Source organism: Branchiostoma floridae, chromosome 16, assembly GCF_000003815.2.
Source record: "Branchiostoma floridae strain S238N-H82 chromosome 16, Bfl_VNyyK, whole genome shotgun sequence".
NCBI classification, from domain to species: domain Eukaryota; kingdom Metazoa; phylum Chordata; class Leptocardii; order Amphioxiformes; family Branchiostomatidae; genus Branchiostoma; species Branchiostoma floridae.
This window is the reverse complement of record NC_049994.1, coordinates 7,532,947-7,553,810: the sequence shown is the minus strand read 5'-3', so window position 1 is coordinate 7,553,810 and position 20,864 is coordinate 7,532,947. Positions and strand designations below refer to the sequence as shown.

Here is a 20,864-nt window from a genome sequence, read left to right as displayed (position 1 = left end):
ATTTCTAGGTGGTCCCAGAATATTTTGAAACCTAGACCCTCTGAAACACTATTTCCTGCATTTTGAGGTGCAAATTTTGCTTGTAGACTAAGCTGTTCAATGTCATCTATTTTGGTGAGGAAGAACACACGGGTTTCAGTTTTTTTTATATCTTTACATATCAATTTTGTCCGTCCCTGGGGACGGAATGGGGGAAACCTTTTTTAGTCCCCAGCTGCAAAATTCCTTCAAAGGACTGAAGGACAGGTGCTGGCTACAACCCTGCCTGAGCTCCATGTAGTTTGATTCAAACTTGCTTGCGTGCACCTCTGTCAAAAATTTGAACAACAATGCTCTTGAACCAAACTGGCAGACTTCACAAATGTAAGTGGCTGAGGCAATATTGATAAAAAGTCATCAAAAACTACATTTTGAACATATTACAACATTTTACATTTGTAGGTGTGAAAATGATGTTCTTGTTTCCCAACATCAGAACCTTCTACAGCATTGTCACGAGGCCAAGGCCAAGTACCTGTTCCAGCAGGACAAGTTCTACGACGTGTCGTACGACACCGGAGACAAGTCCATCCAGTGCGGGCGCAAAGTGGATGTGTTTAAGCTGTGGCTGATGTGGAAGGCCAAGGGCAACCAGGGGTGGCATGAGGACATGGACGCAGTCTTCGACAAGACCAGGTAAAGGAATTACTTAAGGTTCTGGCTTCGAATTTCCTGAACTCCCTTCCCAAACTACTTCCCTAAGCAAATTCCCTTCCTTGGCAAATTCTCTTTCCCTGTATTAGAGAATCTTAGACAACTTTGAAACTAGCAAACCAGCACCACCCCCCAAATGAAAGCCAGCCCCATTTGAAGTCTGAAAAGGAGGCTAAATGAAACCTGTGAAAAAGGCAATGCCCCTAACTGTCTGGTTTTAGGCTGCTTTTCAGGAAACCGGGCCTATGTATTGGCACTGTTGTTATGACAGCAATTTTTGTGCTTGATAGATGTTGTGAAATCTATTGATAAATCTATTGATTTATTTATCTCACAGGTATCTGGTGGAAAAAGTTAAGGCCAGGGAAGGCTTCAAGATGGTTCTTGATGAGGTAAGGCAAATAACATGTAGGATGAAGCATGTCATTTCACTCCGGTGAAGATGGATACCTAGCTTACATGTAAGTTTATAACAGGGATGTCCTGTTATAGGGCGTTAAATGGAGGTCCCGTGTTTGAGACAGTAACACTTTTGAGCATGAAAAAGAACCCATCATTTATCCAAACTCATAGAAACCATCCTGGTGTGAGTGGATCAAAAGCATTTGTGGCCTAAATGGCCAAGCAGCCTTAAAAAGTTTGTAACCCCTGCTTCCCCTATTAAGTCAGTGAAATCAAGCTTGCATAAGCTTGATATTTCTGACTTAGGAAGAAGACTCTGAGATGCTGCTACAGTGAAGTTAGTTCAGAGCTTAGAGGTGGTCTATGTGGCCTTGACTGAGCAAACTCTTAAAAAAAGAAAAAAGGAATCAAAGAGTCTCAGGGCAAAATTGAAAAAGTCACACTTTGTATACTTTGACTGAGAAAGATCTTTATAATCTGCAATGATTCTTCTGTCAGTGCATGCACATTAAATTTCACAAAATACTTTACTTTTGTAGGAACATTAACTGATAATTGCATTGCCACCCCCCACCCCCAGCCGGAGTGCAGCAACGTGTGTTTCTGGTACATTCCGCCCAGTCTGCGCGGGAAAGAGGACGAGGCAGACTACAAGGACAAACTGCACCAGGTGGCACCCAAGATCAAGGAGCGGATGGTGCTGTCCGGTACCATGTTGGTCGGGTACCAACCCTTGGGCAACAAGCCCAACTTCTTCCGACAGGTAGTTGCCTAATATTTCTTGCAGTAAAATGCACAATGTACACGGTTTAATGATTTTTTAGTACATTTTACTTCTTCATTTTATCACAGAACAAGAGTCATTGCCTGGGTTTACACATAGGTTTTCGAGTCGAAGCAGGGTACACTCCACTGGAATACTTTTTATTAGGAGCATTCTGCCACAAAGTGACTTGTGATGACTGCACTATTGCCTATGCTTTGAATCATGATCAACTTGCCTAAAATCTTGAAGAGACACCAAAAGCTTATGGCACAAGAAGTACGAAACAAATTTTCGAATTCCCCAAGTGTTTTCACTGATTTTTATGTGACACCTAACTTAGCGTTGTATAACTCACCTGGAGTTACATGTAATGCAGAGTTGACTCCATGGATTTACACACAAGAAAACACAACTTGCCATTCTCCCTGAGCTATACTCAAGCATGGTTTCAAGGTTACTCATTTTGATTCCAATAGATCTAAAGGTAATTTCTATTTAGTACACTGTCCTGAGTCGACTCTAGGTAACTTACTCTAGAAGAGTGCACTCCAAGTCCACTTGGAAAATGTGTGACTGTGTAAACCCAGCCAACCCGATCTGCATAACGTATGATAGGACTACTACTGGCCTGTGTGATCAGGTTATGTTTAGATGATCATTTTCAGGAATGAAAACTGATATTTTTTGTGGTGGAATTAAATGTAAATTTATAGACATGTCGTTAGTCAAACCATATGACCTCACCCTGCTCCTGATTTTGAAACTGAATTATGCAAATTTTGAAACTGAATTATGCAAATGATGGTCTCCTACAGGTGTTTTCAAGCCCCTCAGTGACAGAGGAGGACCTGGACTTTCTGTTGGACGAGATTGAACGTCTGGGCGAGGACTTGTAATGCCACAACCACAAACTGCGTTGAGAGACCAACAGCACATTCGTGGGAGACCTTTTTAGCAAGCTTAGGGTGATGTCCCATTATGAAATGCTGCAGAAACTTTTAATGCTATTAATGCTTATTGCTCAACTTGATTTGATAGAAGATGATAGACAACTTAGTATGAATCTTATGCTTAGAAGATGTTGCCAATAATCCACTTAACTCTGTCCCTTTTCCCTGTCTCAAATTCTGTGTAGCTATTTACTATTTATTTTCAATCTGTCTTTCTATGAAAGTAGGAGATGATCATGAAAACCAAAAGGACTTAGTGACCTAAGATTTTACAATGTTGCAAGGGCACTGTTTACAAAAATTTATTGCATCTAATAGACCGATCCCACTGTCATCAGTTTAACCGATGAGAGAATGGCAACTAGTGTAGCCAATAAGAGAGTGTCTGCACGTCTGCAAAATATTTGCATTTGAAACTTTTTATTTTCCCTTGCTACCTTTTGAAGGACATAGGAGGGACTATGGGATCGATCTATTGTAGTCATTTTCTATCTTGAATTCCAAACTTTTGTGTTTGTCTAAAGTGTTCTATCGAGTGTGAATTTGTGTCTTTTAGTATTCCTCTTACTTGTATTGTATCAATACAGCTAAGCCAGAAAAGTGTTGAATCAGATATGATTATGAAGAAATGTGTATTATGAGAAGCAATTTTCCTGGGCAAAATTTTGTTGGTTATGCTAAATAAGTGATACTCACTTGAAAATCGATCGACGAGTCTGCAAGACACTACCATTCCCAATATTCTCTCATTTCATGATTGGCCAAGGTTCAAAGGTCACTGTCCCATCTTGTGTGATAGGGGTACATATCATTGGTTAAAAATACGCTGAAGTGATTTTTATATTCGAAAATAATTTGGCAATGAGTATGTTCAGCCGAAGCTCATTGACTGTGACTGGCTATATTTCATATGTGGTAAAAAAAATCCACTAAATGCTTTTCTTCCTTTCACATTATACACGATCAACCACAAAATCTCTTAAAATCTAAGCCACTTCATTTCCTTGATTCTCAGATATTTAAAAATTTTGCAAGGGATGTTATAAAAGCATAGAGTAGGGAGGAAAACTTCAAGATGACTGTATTAAATCCATGAAACTAAGACTACTGCACACATGCAAGAAAACCTTAGTCCTCAAGCTTTGTTGTCATTAGAATAATGTTTTTGCATGTAAGCATGTTCTTTTTAAATATGAGAACCAACAAATTGTTTGGCCGAACTGTTAATCACATAATAATTCTGCTTGGACATTGTTCTTGATCAGTACAGAATATGCAAACTGACTGTAGTTTGAACTCAATTAGAAACAGTTCATTGAAACAACTTCAAAAACTTCAAACTACCACTGTGTACCAAAAAGTTACACCATGACTGCCACTTTATGTTTCACACTTTGAAGTTGCTGTTATACTTGTACTTTTTATTTCAGAGCATTCTTTTTTCGTGATTATTTTTGGTGCTGAAGACCAACAACACTTCACACTAGGAACACAACAGATATTACTATGCAGGATATCCAAAACCCCTGCAGTTCTTGTTGTCACTACATACATGTATAGTCTGTAGTGATGAGAGTATAGTCTAGCCTGGGTACCATCCGGAAAGTAGTTCCCTCCGGCGTTTATTATACACTACATACAGTCGCTTCTCGCTCTGACATTTATTATACACTATATACAGTCGCTTTTAATCTCTTCTGTTCCGTCTGGGAACCTAGCTTGACCACATTAACATCTGGAATTGTCCAAATTTTGGACAAGGGCGCTGATTGGTCCCTACACATGAGCAAATTAAGGAATGGGTTCAAATGATAGTTGGAACAGGCGTTACAACACCCGAAACGCCCTCCGTCCTCTTGCTGGAGGGCCTGTTGTCATCAAACGAGCGCTCTAGAACCTATTCCTTAATTTGCTTATCAACTGACGTTACCACCAAACGGTTTGAATGTGCAGTTCTCCAGACAGGTAGCAGAAGCGAACATAGAAGCAAACTACTACCCAGATGGTACCCAGGTTACATATAGTCAACATTTGGAGCATAACCATTACAATATAACAGCTGCAGTAACACCACTGACTCAGGCAACAATGTATATCTTTACCTTGATAACAAACTCTAACCACTAATATACATGTGACGAGAGGGATCAATGTTCATCTGTTTAACAGAACCTAGTGTATTTTAACCAAGACCTGTACAATGTAATACAATGTAGATACATTGAGGATGTGTTTTAGCTGTGTTGTATGTGAGTGTCCAAAGTATAAACGAAGAATACTTGTTGATGTGTGTGTATATTCGGACAACAAAATAGTGTATTTTCCTATAGAAAAGAACATTGTTTTCTATGTCTTGTACATGACATTGACTGTGTGTGTGTGTGTACGGAAAAATGTGTTTTGAACAATTATGGAGTAGTTGTAACCAATACTCAAGTCCAAAGAGCAGCATCCTTGTATTGCTTCAATATTGCTTCTTGTTGATTGGGTAAAAAATATCATGTATTCCAACCTGACCAATGAAAAGGCATCATATGATCACATGACCTTCAACCCATCTATGCTGTTGGTAGAATTAGCTACGATTGGATGTAAAAATGTCATTTATTCTACCTGACCAATGGAAAGGCAACAACTATGATTGGATTAAAAAAAGGTAAAGTATTCCCACCTGACCAATGAAATGGCATCATTTGATCAGATGTACATTTGTACTTCAACCCGTCTTTGTCATTATAGAACAGCTTTGAATTCTGATTGGTTAATTCTTGCTGTAGGCTACAATGTACATTTGTAGCTTGTGTTGTACTGTGTAATTGTTTATTTAGCAAAGTGCCATAATTATGGATCCTACTTATGCAAAAAAGGTGCTTATTGTAGTAGAATGTATTATGATACAAATAGGTTTAAGCCCCAGCCTCAGTTATTAAAATGATAAGAAAGCCATGGCATGTTTTATCAAGGAGGTTATATGACCTCCTTGGATTGAATCATGAAATAATAAAAAATAGACCACTAGTTTTAAGAAGCCATTTTTGTATAGTTCATTCATTGGTCGCATTTCCAATACAAAACTTTAAGTTAAAAGTGACTGTTTTACGCTAAGAGGCTTTGCGGTCTTACGCTATTATTCTTAACCAGTCATGTGACATCTCTGTACTGGTCTTCACCTTTGAACTCCAGATGGTCAAAGGTCAGATAATGCTAAGGTATTGACCTTTCATTAAGTTTTATAGCCTAGTTTTCTTTTACACTTTACATTTAGCCAGGCTGGATGAACATTATGGATGATGTTGTGAAATAAAGTGGAATGTTATACAAGCAATATGGGTACTTGTGTAGTGACTTTGTTTTCCACCTAGTTTCTATGGTTGAGACAATTTTGGTATGACCCTTGTAGAAAGCCTTTAGATACAGTAGAGGCCGTTTAAGTGTACAACCTATCTACAAGCGCATTTTGTGCAATTATCCGGCTGGTGCAATAATGCAAAGTTATCCAGCTGGACCGCACCGGTTTGGGATTTTGGCATTCCGTGCAGTTAACAAAAGTGTGTGTTAATCCGCTGTGCAATTGTCTTCTACTGTACTTGTAAGCTCAATTGAACAGATACCCCTACAGTGATGGCTGTGTAGCATTATCATGTCTACACAAGGTAGAAAACAGTAATATAAGTATTACTATTAATCATAATGCAAAAAAGGAATTTCAAATGTGATACTTCCCTCACATGTTGATGTACATATTAATCAATCAGCCCAACAGACAGAAACATTTTTGGAAGTTTAAAAGTTCAATTTTTATTCCAGACATTTTGGACATGTATATTAGACAAAGGAGATATAACATTCAACATGTACATGTACTAAGCAATGAGTTGGGTTTGCTTATTTGTGCAACAGATTCTATCTATATATGTTTATATCATCTTCATTCTTCAATTTGGTCCATATCATTTTTATTGTTTCTATATCAAAGGAAAGTGAAATAGGTTAAAGCAGCGACCACTTACATCTAACTACATGTACTGATAAAAATTATTAAAACTGTGTGAAATTACTGACTATAAGTTCACATGAAATAATTATAGCAGTGCACATTGTCAAATATCATAAAACTTTTCCATGGTGCAATAATTCCTTTTTCAGTGGGTATCTCACTGTACTACAATGTAGGTCATATCAAACCAGGCATTCACAAAGTGGAGCAAACAAAAACATTTTGTCACCTAAAATTGTGACTTTTTTGTGCACTGTGTCTACTGAGATACATCCCTAAGACTGCCTTGCTTTTATATGCTGGAATGCCTATGATTGCGCTTTTCTGTGAAAATTGTAATTAAGACTTGTTGCAGCATTTAAAACTATTACTTAGCACTGACACAAATACATGTACCACTTACAAATTAAAGCAAGACATGTGTAACTGATTTAGGAGAGGCTGTTTGACATTATGGTGAATTTTGATTTTAGAATAGTCTTCAATATCAGTGAGACTTCAAACACATACAATGTCATGTACCTCATAACAAATTTTCTCAGGCTCTTGCAAGACTATAGGTAACTATTGACACTAGGTCACGTGAACAAGATGTATTGTGAAGACAGAGAAAATTTGGAAGTACGTGTTCATACCTTTCAAAAGTAATTGAAAAATATTCTACTTACTGTAATACCTGACTGATCAACCTCTTCAACACTATGTTAAATTTTACATGGTACCTTTGACACTGTCACATTACAATCATTGCTCATACATGGTACATAACTACATTTTGAGCAAGCAAAGCAATATTCTATTGTGGTGTATGAAAGCACATTGCTCCATGGTGTGAAGATATTTTTAAGTATACTACTTGTGACTCTTTGAGTTAATCAAATGTCCCTTAGGTTTGAACATCATTATTTTTGGTGAGAAGACATCATGAAAACAGGGGGCTGGAAAGAAAACTGGCATCTGAAACTGTGTGTACCAAGGTATAGACTTATCCCTCAGACTTTGCTTTCATGTTGATATTTCAAACTAACATTACGCTTTTTTAAAATCTAAGACCTAAGCAATTGAATGAGTTTAGCCCTACCCTCAACTTTCTTTTACCTCACATTTTGCCACTACTATATCTTTTCACTCCATGTAACCAACGTCAAGCAAAAAAAGCAACCACTTGTAGTGGCAATTTGCATTATTTGATGAAGAAATGTCTTCAGGGTAAATTCCTGGGGTTACTATCTTATGTTAGCCTGGTGCCAGCCTTTTTAGCCACTGTACCGAGTGGGAGAGCGACAAAAAGTTGAAAAGGCTGGCCCCAGGCTAATCTTATGTAGGGTCTTTTCCAATAAACAATTTTTCAGTGTATGTTGTATCATTGAGTTGTCAAATGCTTGGATATACAATTGCAACCATACCCTTTTAAAGCTTAAAAATTGCTAAGTATATTTTACCAAACAGACGTGACTTAAAAACTCTTGGCAAGCTAACTAAAATCTGCCGTAAGTGTACATCGCTAGTTAATTCTTTTTTTTTCCTTGCGTAATAATAATGATAACTAGAGTTCGGCGACCTCATACCTCCATGAAAATTTAGAGCTTTTGTAAATTTGATGCAATTGACTAAGACATTAACATAATTTATGCGTGTTGTTGTTCATCATTGACTAACGTACACATGTCACAAGTCTAAAATTCCAATCATTAGACTTAAAGCGGCTTTGCAATTTTTACATAAATTATGAAAATAAGTTCCTCATTACCACATTTGGTATCTGCTTATATTCCATCTATCATAATTAATAAGTGTTACATTTATTAAAGTCCAGTTATTAGTGATAATGGTATTATACAATTTCCTCATTAATTATGCAAATAAGGTCCTCATTTGCATAACATGTATATCATTATGAACACCTTTGCCTAAGCTACCTGCACCCCTAAAATGATGCCAATCCGTCAATCCTTTCTGCAGTTATCCCCCCCCGTGCACTTTGGAATGTCTTGACAAAAACGCCCCTGCAGTTCCGAAATTACATGTTAGGGGGCTGAAATCTGCCCCACTTTGTCATGTCACTGCAAGCTATCTACCACCCAAATGGCAAAACTATATCATGTCCGGGACAAGAGATACATTGAAAAAACTGCCATGATAGAATATTCTCATTAATTATGCAAATTTACTCCTATTTTGCATAATTGGTATCTTATCTTGTACAACATGTTCTAAGGTACCTATATACCAAAAATCATGAAAATCCATTGTTCCCTTCTTGAGTTATCCTCTTCAGAAGTTTTTGACAAAAATGCCCCTGCTATCCCAAACCTAGTCGGTAGGGGGCCAAAACTTATGTCACTAATTCCTGAGCACAAGAGCTATCTAACACTCAAAAATCGTGACCATAGCGTGTTCAGAACACGAGATAGCAAAACCGGAAGTTGCGCTGCAGTACCAAGGGAAGCCGCTAGGGGGCCCAAAATCTAATCACTTCTAGCTTTCATCGCACCCCACCAACACACCAAGTATGAAACTAATCCATCCAGCCGTTCTTGAGTTATCTTGTTGACAGACAGACAGACAGACAGACAGACACACACACACACAAACGCTGGGTAAAATATAACCTCCATGACATTTCATGGAGGTAATAACCACAACAACATCAATGGATTTGAGCTGAACTGAAGGAGGGGGGAGTACTATTGCACAGGGTCAAAGTTGAAAGGTCACATCTTGGTGAAGCATTCCTTGGTATTGTTCCACAGGGAGATACCCTGGAAAAGGATTGAAAGAACACAATTACAAATGACCTCTTGGCTCACCCCTGAGGTGTTGCCAAAAACTATAAGATATCATTTTACATGGACCATTATTTAACCAATGATAGCATGGCACTTTGGAGTTTGACCAATGAGAGGGTTGACACATCTTTATGTTTTTAATTCTGCATTAATTTCCTACATTTTGAAGGAGGTGGAAGGGTATATCATAAAACACATATGCATCCCATACTACATCTTCTGTATTAGTTAGATAAGCGTTAAGTTATAGAGCTGTAGTTATGTATATATAGATGCCATAACTGTAGTTATGTATATATAGATGCCATACTTTGTACCCCGTACAATTGTTGTGCAATAAAACTACCTATTATGGGTTTATTCAAGCTGTACATTGTACATACAGCTCATGCACTGATTTTTGCCAGCAGAGATGGTCAAAATGACAAGGAAATACCCAAAACGGGAAAACATGTCACGTTGTAGCCTTGATTGCACTTGTAGAAATGACGCTATATGTAGATGATGCAGTTTTGACGAGTTTGCCAACTTAGTAAGTGATACTCAGCTACCACAATAGCACCACTTGTGCATATTTTGAATACATGAACAAAAGACTCCTTGGTTGCAACACCAATTTGTTTTGTCTCTTTGATTCTAATGTCACTTTGTTAACTTCATACGTTATGTTCTCTAGTCTGAACATATATGCATCTGTTTTTCTTCAGATATGCCATGGTCTTACATTTTGTATGTCCCAAGCTCAGCTAGGAAGAAGTAGTTTTAGACTTACCTTTTTGCAGAGTTTGATCTGCATGATGGAGTAGTTGATGAAGATTTCCCGCAGATCGCGAACCTTCTGTCGCTTGAAACGCTCCACGTCTTGTAGGGACCGATCAATGTAGGTGCTAGGGGAGGGACAGAAGTGATAAAGGATTCAGTTTTACTAACTTCTGGCTGCAATCTAGATATAGGCCAGGTTCCAGGGTGCAGTACCATCAGGGATAAATAGGTGGCACTTCAGTACCATGAAACAGAAGTGATAAAGGATTCAGTTTTACTAACTTCTGGTTGCCACAGGGCTCTAGCCAGCGCCCTTTTTTCGTAAATTGGCGGAAATTTGCTGCATGTGACGGAAAAAATTTAAAACCAATCTGTCAACCTTGACGGACAAAACTCCTTGGTGGAAGCTACAGGCAGCTTGGGGATGCGGTCCATGGATGCAAAAGCCACACACTGTTTGTTTTGCTATTGTTATTATTGTTGACGAAAGTGTGTCGGTGTCCTTTCGCATGCAATAATCTCATTAAAAACCCGTTTTTCAAGGTCTCAGTTCAGTCTCTCTAACTCCTGGAATAGTACCCTATCCGCAGTGCCCCCAGGCGAATCTCCGGAAGAAGGTTAAGGTATGGGCAAAAAAGTCCGGAGTGTCGGCCGAAGGGTCACTGAACGGTCTACGAGCAGAGAACGTTAAAAGGGGCGGGTGGGTGGGCGTTTTTAATCCCCTTACTTCCCCAAACGTTAACCCTCTCACATCTCTCGTACAACACATCCCCGGCAACGGGGACGGCCTGAAATATGCTACACCGATCTTCTTGTCTGCGGCTGGATCAGCGAATGTTCAGCAGGCCGCCCTGAACTCACCCAACATCTTCTTCTTCGCCACATCCCAGCTACCTCCGATGCGGGCTACCACAGTTTTCCAATCCCTGCAATCCAGTGTCTTTCCAAATGAATCCTACTTTATCACAAGCCCCGCCAGCCATTCCAGTTCATTTGCCTTGTCTACTCCCCTCTCTCTTTTCCCTTAAGAAACCGAGCTCCGAGCCATCCGCGGTAGGCGTAAACCAGGCCTAGCCACTTCACCCGCGCTTGACGAACGCAACAATAGGCGGGATTCATTTCCATGTTCCCAGTTCACGATGAGTTGTTACCATCTCCGTCTCAGGATAGTGTCAAGCTATTTCTCTTGATGCTGCTTGACAAGTTTCTGAACCGTACCAAACCTCACAAAGTTCAGACGCATTATGAATTTCCATTTAGTTCCCAGCTTCATGCGCCTGTCTTTCCATACCCTCTTAATACTTCTATACCATAAACTAAAAATCAAACACCCTCAAGTCACTTCCGCCCATGTCTCTCTGCTTCTCTAAAGCTCTCCAGCTACCTCCTTCCGACATCTCCGGCGTAGATCGGCCAAGATATGAGAAAGCAAGGCTCCAGGCGTATAAAAGGTTCTATGGACAGGTGAGGATGTACAGGTGGTTAATGAGAGCACGTGGACTGCTCCTGACCAGGTGTCGCCTCTTAACGACGCGAAACCCGGTCAGGAACGATCACGCGCCTCATTTAGAATAGTGTTTTCGCGACAATGGGAATTGGCTGACGGAAAAAAATTTCAAGCTGGCTAGAGCCCTGGCTTGCCATCTTGTTTCCTGTCTAAATATAGGCTAGACAGTTTCCAGGCTGCAGTACCATCATGGATTCATAGGTGGCACTTCAGTACCATGAAACTGAAGTGCTGAGGCACAATCTTTTGCCAGATTGCTATAAGAAATCACTCATTTCATCTTCAACACCAAGTCCTAGTAAATAACTAACAATGATATAAAAAATAAGAGACCCTTCTTACACAACCATTGCTTTATTCCACCGATGTTTCGATGACTAAATGTTCATATTGTATTGCAGCACTAGGTGTCACTGCTTACAGTTGCAGATGCCGTCACAAACAACGTTACATTAAGTATTTACATACAACATATGTAAAGTGACTTCTGATGAGGAAGGTGACAGACGGCAGGGTTGAACAAGTTTTCTAAAATCCTAAATCCTAAAATCGGGCAAGCACATAAAAAATGTACTTGCCCGAACCAATTTTTCACTTGCCCAAAATTCAAATGTCACTGTTACTAGTATATGCATTTTCACTTCCAGCAATGGAATTCTCTGTAGACAATTGCTTGATGTCATGACTGTAAAAAGTAACAAGTATATCAAAATTGCACTAAAATCAATGGAAAAATCTTACTTGCCCGATCGGACAAGTGGGGTAGGACATACACTTGCCCGAACAGCACTTTCACTTGCCCTGGACAATAGGGCTAGTGGACTTGTTTATCCCTGGACGGTCGCCGAAATGTTGGTTGAATAGAGCAATGGTTGGGTGTATAAAAAGTCTCTTTACTCAGTCACAGTCAGTACTGCACAATTACATAGAAGCGAGAAGATGTCAACCAACCTGTTAGCTTAGCACCTTCAAATAGTTAAATTACACGTTGTTGTCTCTGCAAATGTCTGTTACATATGTCTGTTATCAGTGAACTGTACCTAGCCTGTTGAGGCATGAATGTACAATAAAGGTCTTTCATTCATTCATTCATTCATTAACCAACCAGAGACACTGTTTCATCTGTACCATCACCTGTATCTTACCTGAGTTCCCATTTGGCGGCCTGAAGCTGCTCCTCAGTTTGCTGGGTCTGTTCCTCCAGTAGTTTGATCTTCTTGTCTCTGGTTTCCGGGGTGTCGGCCCCAAACAGTTTGGTGGTCATGCCTTTCAGGGAGAAACCACTCTTCACGTCACCCTGGGGGGAGGGGAGGGGAGGGGAATCATGAAAATGTCAACAGGACAGTCTAAAGGTTCTGGGTTCGAATCCCATGCAAGCCCTAATGTTTGCCCTTGGGAAAGGCACTTTACCCCCATTTTCTTACCTGAGGAATCAAGTAACGCTGTAAATGCAATTAAGAGTAATAGTCACATACTGTAATGGAAAAATGTGGTGGTTTTGAGTTTGCAGTAAAGCAAAAACCACAAAAAAATATTTCTGAGAGCTACACCTCAAGCATGATTTCTTCTCCAGACCTGTACAATGATTTTAATACTTTTTTCTTTTATTTTTTTCTTCAGAATCTGTATTACCATATTGTTTTTAATTGCTTCTATATTTGCAAAAAAATTGCGTAGGGTCAATCCTGGAGTATGTAACCTTACAGTTCACCTTGACAGCTTGCACTTGTTATGCAAAACTGATGTTTTATGCCTTAAGCCTGCTTACGGGTCTTGCAAAACAAACAAAGAAACAACCGTACCCCCTGCTCCATCTGTTCTTTCTGTGCCTTCAGATAGACCAGCTTGTCCTCCAACTTTTCCACCTCATACTGTAGCAGCTCCTGTTTTCTGCATATGGATCTGTTACAAATTACAGCGGAAACTGTCACACATGTATATCATGTACTGAGTTCATAATGAAACAACAAAACTTTATCTGACTGACACCAGGGTTGGACAAGTTTTCTATTCTAAAATTCACTTGTCCTAGCGGGCAAGCACATGAAAAATTTACTTGCCCGAACCAATTTTTCACTTGCCCAAAGTTCAAATGTCATTGTATGCATTTGCACTTCCAGCAATGGAATTCTCTGTTGACCATTGCTTGATGTCATGACTGTAAAAAGTAACAAGTACATGTATATCAAAGTTGCACTCAATCAATGGAATAATCTTACTTGCCCAATCGGGCAAGTGGGGTAGGTCATGCACTTGCCTGAACAGCACTTTCACTTGCCCTGGACAGTAGGGCTAGTTTACTTGTCCTACCCTGGACACTAAGAAGAGTTGAGGATTACCCAAAATTTTTGGCAGACAATGGACTGCTAATACTGTTAAAAAGGTGTTCACCCCTAGCTTTAGGTGATGCAAAAAAGCCTGCTACCGAAAAGGAATACAATATTGGAAAAAATTTCCCTGCGTTTTTAAGTTCTTTGTCATTACTGTAGCACCAAAACAAACATGTGCAGTGTCATGATATTTGAAATCAAAATACTGCAGATATTTCAAAAATTACTGTAACAGTATTATACCACTGACCTTAGAGCATCAGCAAAGTACAGGTATTCCTTCAGGGCATCAGCATACGTGTCCTCCTCCTCTAACATGGAGTCTATGGAAGCCGCATACCTGTACAGGATATGACAAAACGTAAAGGTTAAGATAAAGGTACATGTCGTCTATATGTGCCAATTGAGGCCTTGGTTCTATGGCTGGTTTGGTAGGTCAATTTAACCTAGCCCTTCTAAAAGCCCTTTTTAATTTAAAACTCCTTTGTCATCCAATCAAGTCAGAATGGCCGAGCAGTCTAAGTTGCTGCATTTAAGTCGCAGTCTGGTTCTGCATGCATGACTTCAAATCCGATTTCTAAGTGGTTTTTTTTCTTTGTTTAAGAAATCCCTGTCCTTAACTGTCTTTTGATAGAAAATAGACCAACTCAAGACTTTTACAATGTATGTTTAACCACTTTCTTTTCATGCCATTTTGTTTAACACCCAGGCTTTTTATCCAAAATACGCACCGGCCAGCATTTTCCCAAAGCTCTCTTGTTTAGTCCGTAATCAATAGGTTATCCACTGTGGCTAGCCCATCCCTCTTCTTCCACTGCCTTTTCCCTATCCAACTGAAGTCAGGTAACCATTATTACACCCGAGTAGAGTGAGGAAAGTCTGTACACACCCATTTTATACCCATTATCGTAGATCAGGGCTCGAAATACGTTTTCCTGCATACCTGCACTGGTGCAGGTAACATTGAAAATTACCTGCACCAGACAGATTTTACCTGCACCACTCTGAATTTAAGAAGTATGGATCATACTAACATTGTTGAGGAACCATTTTTGTTCTATACTTTATGGGTGGTAACAGTCAATGCAGCTAATAACAATTCATACACACCTACATCATATGACATTTATAAATAAAACCCAGTACATAGAGCAGTGCAGGTTAGGTGCAGGCAGACACCAAAAATACCTGCACAGCTCCAATTTTACCTGCACTAACCTGCATATGCAGGTGGTATTTCGAGCCCTGTAGATGAATAATGAACAGTCCCTTACACGTCCATGAAGTGTCCGGCGCTCTGCAGTCCGTCCCCCATCTCCTTCTCAATACCGCTCCACTCGCTGAACACGCGCCCGTAGTTGGCGTGGATCTTGTGGATCCCGTAAAGACGCTCCGCAAGCCTCTGTCATGGGAACAACAATGTTCAGGCTTTTAACTAATAAAAATATATACAGTGAATAGTAGTGGTAGGAAAAAACAATAATTCAACTTGTGAACAAGACAAAACAGATATTGATCTCAACATTGTACAATGAAAATGACCTTTGAACTAGTATTATTACTAGTACAGAGTCCATAGTAGTAATGTGGTGAGATTCGTGCATTCAAATTCAAGATGAAAACATTTAGTCTACCAATTATATAGACTGCTAACTGGAGCTCACAACACAGATGTTGGGATTGAGTTAAATGAGAAGGAATTGTAAAAACAACTAGAAAGGCAACATTTTCTTAGAAAATGCTGGATGTTTCCTCATGGTAGTTTTCCTTTTGTCAAGCTACTTGCACACAATACTACACCATTGTACAGTCACTACCATTAAGGGTTTCCGACTGGCTGTCCGTTAAGGCACTGGAGTTTCCATTACTGTACAGCATGTGTCTATAGCACTATCGCGAACTCAAAACCACTGCGAACACTAAGTTTTCTCCCTGCCAGAAAATTAAATCCCTGTGAACTACAGTATGAGAAAACTGTACGTACCTCCCTGATCTTCAGCAGGTTAGCGATGTTGGCCTCCAGCTCACTACTGTAGTTCTTTAGGTCTTGGAAACGTCTGCAGATCAGGAAACAGGGTTTAGTAGTAATCCATTGTGTTCTGCTGCAGCAGTGGTCTGGACACTCAGAGTTGTAATCTGTCTTTTGTCAACTCTGTAAACTTGTTAGGAGGAAGTGAAGAGGGTCAAAGGTCACCATGTTTGTTTTGGATAACAGTAAAATGCAACAGGGCAATGACCCTAATTGACGCAGGCGCAGAAGGCCCAAAACGAGTCCATACAGTATTTTAGCCTATTTTCGACTTTTAGCAGGAAAATGTTAGAAACATTTCATATGGTGAGACAGTGTAGGGTGCAGACGTTCAGATTAGGCAAAAAAACAAGTTTTTGGTTGATTTTTTTAGCCTGACCTGACCCCTAATTTGAAGTGGTCAGTCCCTAACTTGAGGTCACGTGATGCCAAGATGGCGGCAAACACGAAGACTACGGGACCTTCCACTGGCCAGAAAGTTTAAATATTAGACTTTTGGACACTTGAGATAGCGGGCTGCTGTTTGGGGTGAGTTCTTATGACCTGGAATGTTCACGGATGAGATTATGACACCCTGAACTTGCTAACTTTTACATTATCGCCTATGCAGATTTGTATTAGTGGTAATCAGCATACCTATCTGGGTTCTTCAGTCTGAACTGGGCATTCAGTGTCTTCAGACGTGAGTCCATCTAAAGAAAAAAACATGTTTTAAATGGAAAACTATCAAAGAAAACATCAGCATTGTTAATCCTTTCCTTAACCCTAATACATAAACAAAACTCATTCTTGTATAACTTGTTGAATTTGTTATACAAGTTAGTAGGCAAAATTCACAGTATGAAGCACAGTATGAAAAAAGTTAGCATGTCAAGTAGCATGTTGATTCTATGTGTAATGCATTAGCTGATAACTCATATAGGTTTTTATTGTTCCCTACATACTTTTAAGGAAGTTAGATAAGGGTATAGTGCTTAAATACCTGAGCAGTCCTTAGAATCAAGTAGATTTTCTTAAGGCAGCAGAAAGGGAAAGTACAGGAGTTTAAACAGGAGCAAGCATCATGATTAACCAAGCAAACAAGCAAGCAAGCATAGGATCCAATACTGTATCAAAATTATCTCTGACACATGCTTTAGGCCATGTTGACTTGATTATATGGATGATATCCTCTGGTAGTCCCAAAGCAGACTTTCGGCTCTGGTTGTTTTGTGACATAATAGCAGTGACTCAAATGTACACAGAAAATAATCAAAGAGTGCACACACACAATCATGTCACGTACAACAGTGATTATTTTTCTTCCTCCTCCTCTTGACTTGAAAAATCACAAAACATAAGTAACAATAGAATCGTATCAGCAAATACCAAAGTATACTCTTTATTCTTATTTTATTATTTTGTTGAGTGGAACGTAAAGGAAAAGACTCACTTTGTTCTGATAGCCAGTAGCCAAGACTGTTTCCTTCCAATTTTCACCCTGTACAAACAACAATGCACAAGAAATGTTATCCCAACTACAAGTGTACTGTAAATCGTAAAATCATCATTGGGACAGTAGAAACATCTCCACAACAAATCTACTGGGAATTCGCATTTCTGTTGTATTACTATTGTACAACAGAAGGTAAAGGTAACATTTTACCTCCCAACCGAAGTCAGGTACCCATTTTTCACCTGGGTGAAGTTATGAAGGTTGTGTCAAGTGAATTTACCAGGGGCACAGCGGCGACGGCACGGCAAGTATCAAACTTAGGATCTCTAGGTTCCGAGCCCAACACTCTACCAGTTACATCACGCACGATGCCACAAATAAGAAAGGTTTTGCTGATGGTTTACCAGGTGCAGGAAGCAGTGGAAGATTTTGTCCTGTGACAGCTGTCCGTGTGCCGCCACCCTCAGTAGGAAACTCTCCAGTCCCGCCCTGCGCCGCTCGATAAAGTCTGGGTCAAACTTGTCCTCCCCTCCTGACAACTTCTGCCACATCATGTGGATCTGGGAACAACAAGGGAGACGTACAATGTAAGCGCATATGGGAGGTCACAGGTTCAAATCCCACAGGGTCCTCCCCAGAGGATGGAATAATGGAGGCCCTCCACTGTACTCTTTGCTCCCCTCCACTATACTACTTTTGAAATTTAGTGTGTTTCTTCCCTATTTTCTTGGTTAGTTTTGCTAAGATTAATGAAAATTCACAGATTTTTGTGCCAAGTAGCATCACTTTTCAAGTGGGCATTGTCTGCAAAAACTTGTGAATGGGCGATGATCAAAACAATAGTCGTTTTGCCACTTCACAACAAAGGAATCACTACAATATATTATAGTATTTATACTTGTAGTATTTGACACCGGGCCCCTGTCATTGCAAAATGATTTTCATGCAAGGTCAGTGCATTGGTTCGGGTTATTTTTGCCAGCCCCTCCACTATACTAAAAAAATCTGGGGAGAACCCTGAAGTTGGGTCATAGTGACTGGGGCTGTGTATCTAAAAGCCCTTTCCTGTACCTGTAGCTTAAGAATTGTTCAGCTCCAGGTCCGAACCTACATGTATACGTCTGAAGTACATATACCTGTCAGTGAACAAACTGAAACAATAATCGACACCACTAAGCTTTAAAGCTACACATAAGCAAATCCCCCCCAAAATGATAACAGAATCAGAATTGTTAGCATTGTAGAGATGAAATTGTCCTTAAATATTGTTTGGCTTGTCATTTGATTCAGGGTTTTTTTTCTTTTACCTTTCAAGGACAGATAATATTCTTGGTATGTGTAAGGTTTTTCCTAATGTGAGGTAACAATGGATAAAACAACTTGCACTGGTGCAAGTTTGGTCTATTTGGTCACCACCCCAATGTTACATGCACAAATTTGCATATGCATGCGGTATTTCAAGCCTTGGAAACAGTACCTTTTTCTCAGGCAGTGGAGGGATGACCACAGCAGGGTAGGTCACACACAGGTAGTTCCTCAGCAGCTCAAACTCACTGTGGTGTCTCCACAAACAAACAAACAAACAAACAAACAAACAAGCAAACAAACAAACAGTACCTTTTTTTCAGGCAGTGGAGGGATGACCACAGCAGGGTAGGTCACACACAGGTAGTTCCTCAGCAGCTCAAACTCACTGTAGCGCCGCCACAGGGAGAAGGTCTCATCCGTAAAGGTCTCAGGCAGCAGTTCTGACTTCATGTCTGTGATTCTGAAAGTCAAGAGAACAGTAAGAGTTGTCAACTAGGAAGGTCACATTTTCAAGCAAAAACATGTTTACCTTCACATCTTCTAGCCCAACAAACTACATGTACTGCTCTGTTTATTTTTACTCGAATACATTCAGAATCATTGGTGACCAGCCCCTTCAACTCTGTCCTACCACTTGCTACATAGTACATGTATAATTGAATGCCAAAGGGTGTGTGCTACTTTATCAGTAACCATGGTGACAGCCAACTGGTCCAGATCATGGACCTTATTTGTTTGGAGACAAAGAAAAAGACTTTGAAGAAACAGAGGAAAAAAGAAATACTGTAAAAATTTATTACTACACTGTAAAAACCTCCGTTTCCCCTCTATGACAAAATAAAATCATGGCAAAAGTTCATGAATGTACAGTGCTTCTCATTCAGAGTGAGACCACCATCCTGTAATTGCATTTAAGTTTGCGGGAATTTCATTTCGCAGTGGCGGGAAAATGGAGTGTTCACGGTGGTTTTGACTTCGCGGTATCGCCATCTACTGTAGCCACATACATGTACTGTCATGGAAAAATGCTCTCGGTGGTTTCGAGTCGAATGAATTGGCAACGTGAAAACCATGCACATAGAACCACCACAACATTTCTATATTTACAATATTTTGCGTACCTTGTCTCCACCAGATAAACCGTGTACGTCTCCTTCATGTTAATGGCGGTCACGCCCGTACGGCGCTCCGGCTCCGTCACCGAGATCTCCATCACGCTGAGCAGCGACGTCACCCGCTAGATTACCCAGCATGCACCAAAAAACATACACTTAGTTCTATGACAACTCGACAATTAGACATCAATGTAGAACATGGCATACTACAAACAAAATCAAAGAAGATAAATCCCCTGAAGAGTGAGACTTTTTACAACATGCATAACATTATACAAACCGCTAACTGTCATCAATGATATTATCAAGAGAGAATGAAACAAGGAAATTGCATATGCTAAAATTACAACGAAACTCTGTACAAATGGTGACCTATCTAAATGATTACATACATTCTTTCTTTCGATATATTCAGTTAAAGAAATTATGGACTGGTTTCAAAATTTGATGATTTTTGAGCTTATAATTAGGTTTTATTAGCCGGGGCGACTAGAAACGAAAAACTTATTTAATTGTAATATAATAATTAATATACAGGATGTTTTTGTTTCTAGTCGGGGGGGAACGTATTGGACTAAAAAGTATTTGCGTATCGGTTCCGTGGAGATACCTTTTCCTCCGTTTTTTTGCACGTCCCCGGCTTCCCTGGAGTCTTGCACACCGCGCCGGGGTGTTCGCGATCTCCACTTTCCCCAAAGTAGCCCGAAAGGCGACCTTTGTCAACAGATCGCTATGCCTAACTCATACTAAACTCATTCCGTCCGCCATCTGGATCAATATC

The 20,864-nt window shown here is 39.8% G+C and overlaps 2 protein-coding genes across 9 annotated transcripts in view; one reads left to right on the top strand and one right to left on the bottom strand.

Annotated features, from left to right (window-relative positions):
- The window catches only part of LOC118432702 (cysteine sulfinic acid decarboxylase-like), a 79,210-nt gene extending 73,074 nt beyond the window's left edge, over positions 1-6,136 (top strand). For 6 of the 7 annotated variants that reach the window (XM_035844316.1, XM_035844311.1, XM_035844314.1 and 3 more), the window contains exons 10-13: positions 476-675; positions 1,031-1,085; positions 1,676-1,858; positions 2,677-2,757. In XM_035844316.1, the coding sequence (XP_035700209.1) occupies positions 476-675; positions 1,031-1,085; positions 1,676-1,858; positions 2,677-2,757 (519 nt within the window). Of the gene's footprint in view, positions 1-475; positions 676-1,030; positions 1,086-1,675; positions 1,859-2,676 lie in introns of all 7 variants that reach the window. The other variant, XM_035844310.1, reaches the window with a different exon arrangement.
- A 447-nt stretch (positions 6,137-6,583) lies between these two features.
- LOC118432703 (sorting nexin-4-like) overlaps positions 6,584-20,864 on the bottom strand; it is a 15,147-nt gene continuing 866 nt past the window's right edge. Inside the window, exons 2-15 of one of the 2 annotated variants that reach the window (XM_035844318.1) lie at positions 20,090-20,205; positions 19,278-19,428; positions 18,065-18,220; positions 17,658-17,705; positions 17,208-17,237; positions 16,862-16,917; positions 16,181-16,253; positions 15,471-15,598; positions 14,447-14,536; positions 13,669-13,768; positions 13,012-13,163; positions 10,370-10,484; positions 9,445-9,570; positions 6,584-8,354 (exon numbers count right to left, since the gene is read on the bottom strand). In XM_035844318.1, coding sequence (XP_035700211.1) covers positions 9,523-9,570; positions 10,370-10,484; positions 13,012-13,163; positions 13,669-13,768; positions 14,447-14,536; positions 15,471-15,598; positions 16,181-16,253; positions 16,862-16,917; positions 17,208-17,237; positions 17,658-17,705; positions 18,065-18,220; positions 19,278-19,428; positions 20,090-20,205 — 1,263 coding nt within the window. In that variant the 3' untranslated portion in view covers positions 6,584-8,354; positions 9,445-9,522. The remainder of the gene's footprint in view (positions 8,355-9,444; positions 9,571-10,369; positions 10,485-13,011; positions 13,164-13,668; positions 13,769-14,446; positions 14,537-15,470; positions 15,599-16,180; positions 16,254-16,861; positions 16,918-17,207; positions 17,238-17,657; positions 17,706-18,064; positions 18,221-19,277; positions 19,429-20,089; positions 20,206-20,864) is intronic. The other variant, XM_035844319.1, reaches the window with a different exon arrangement.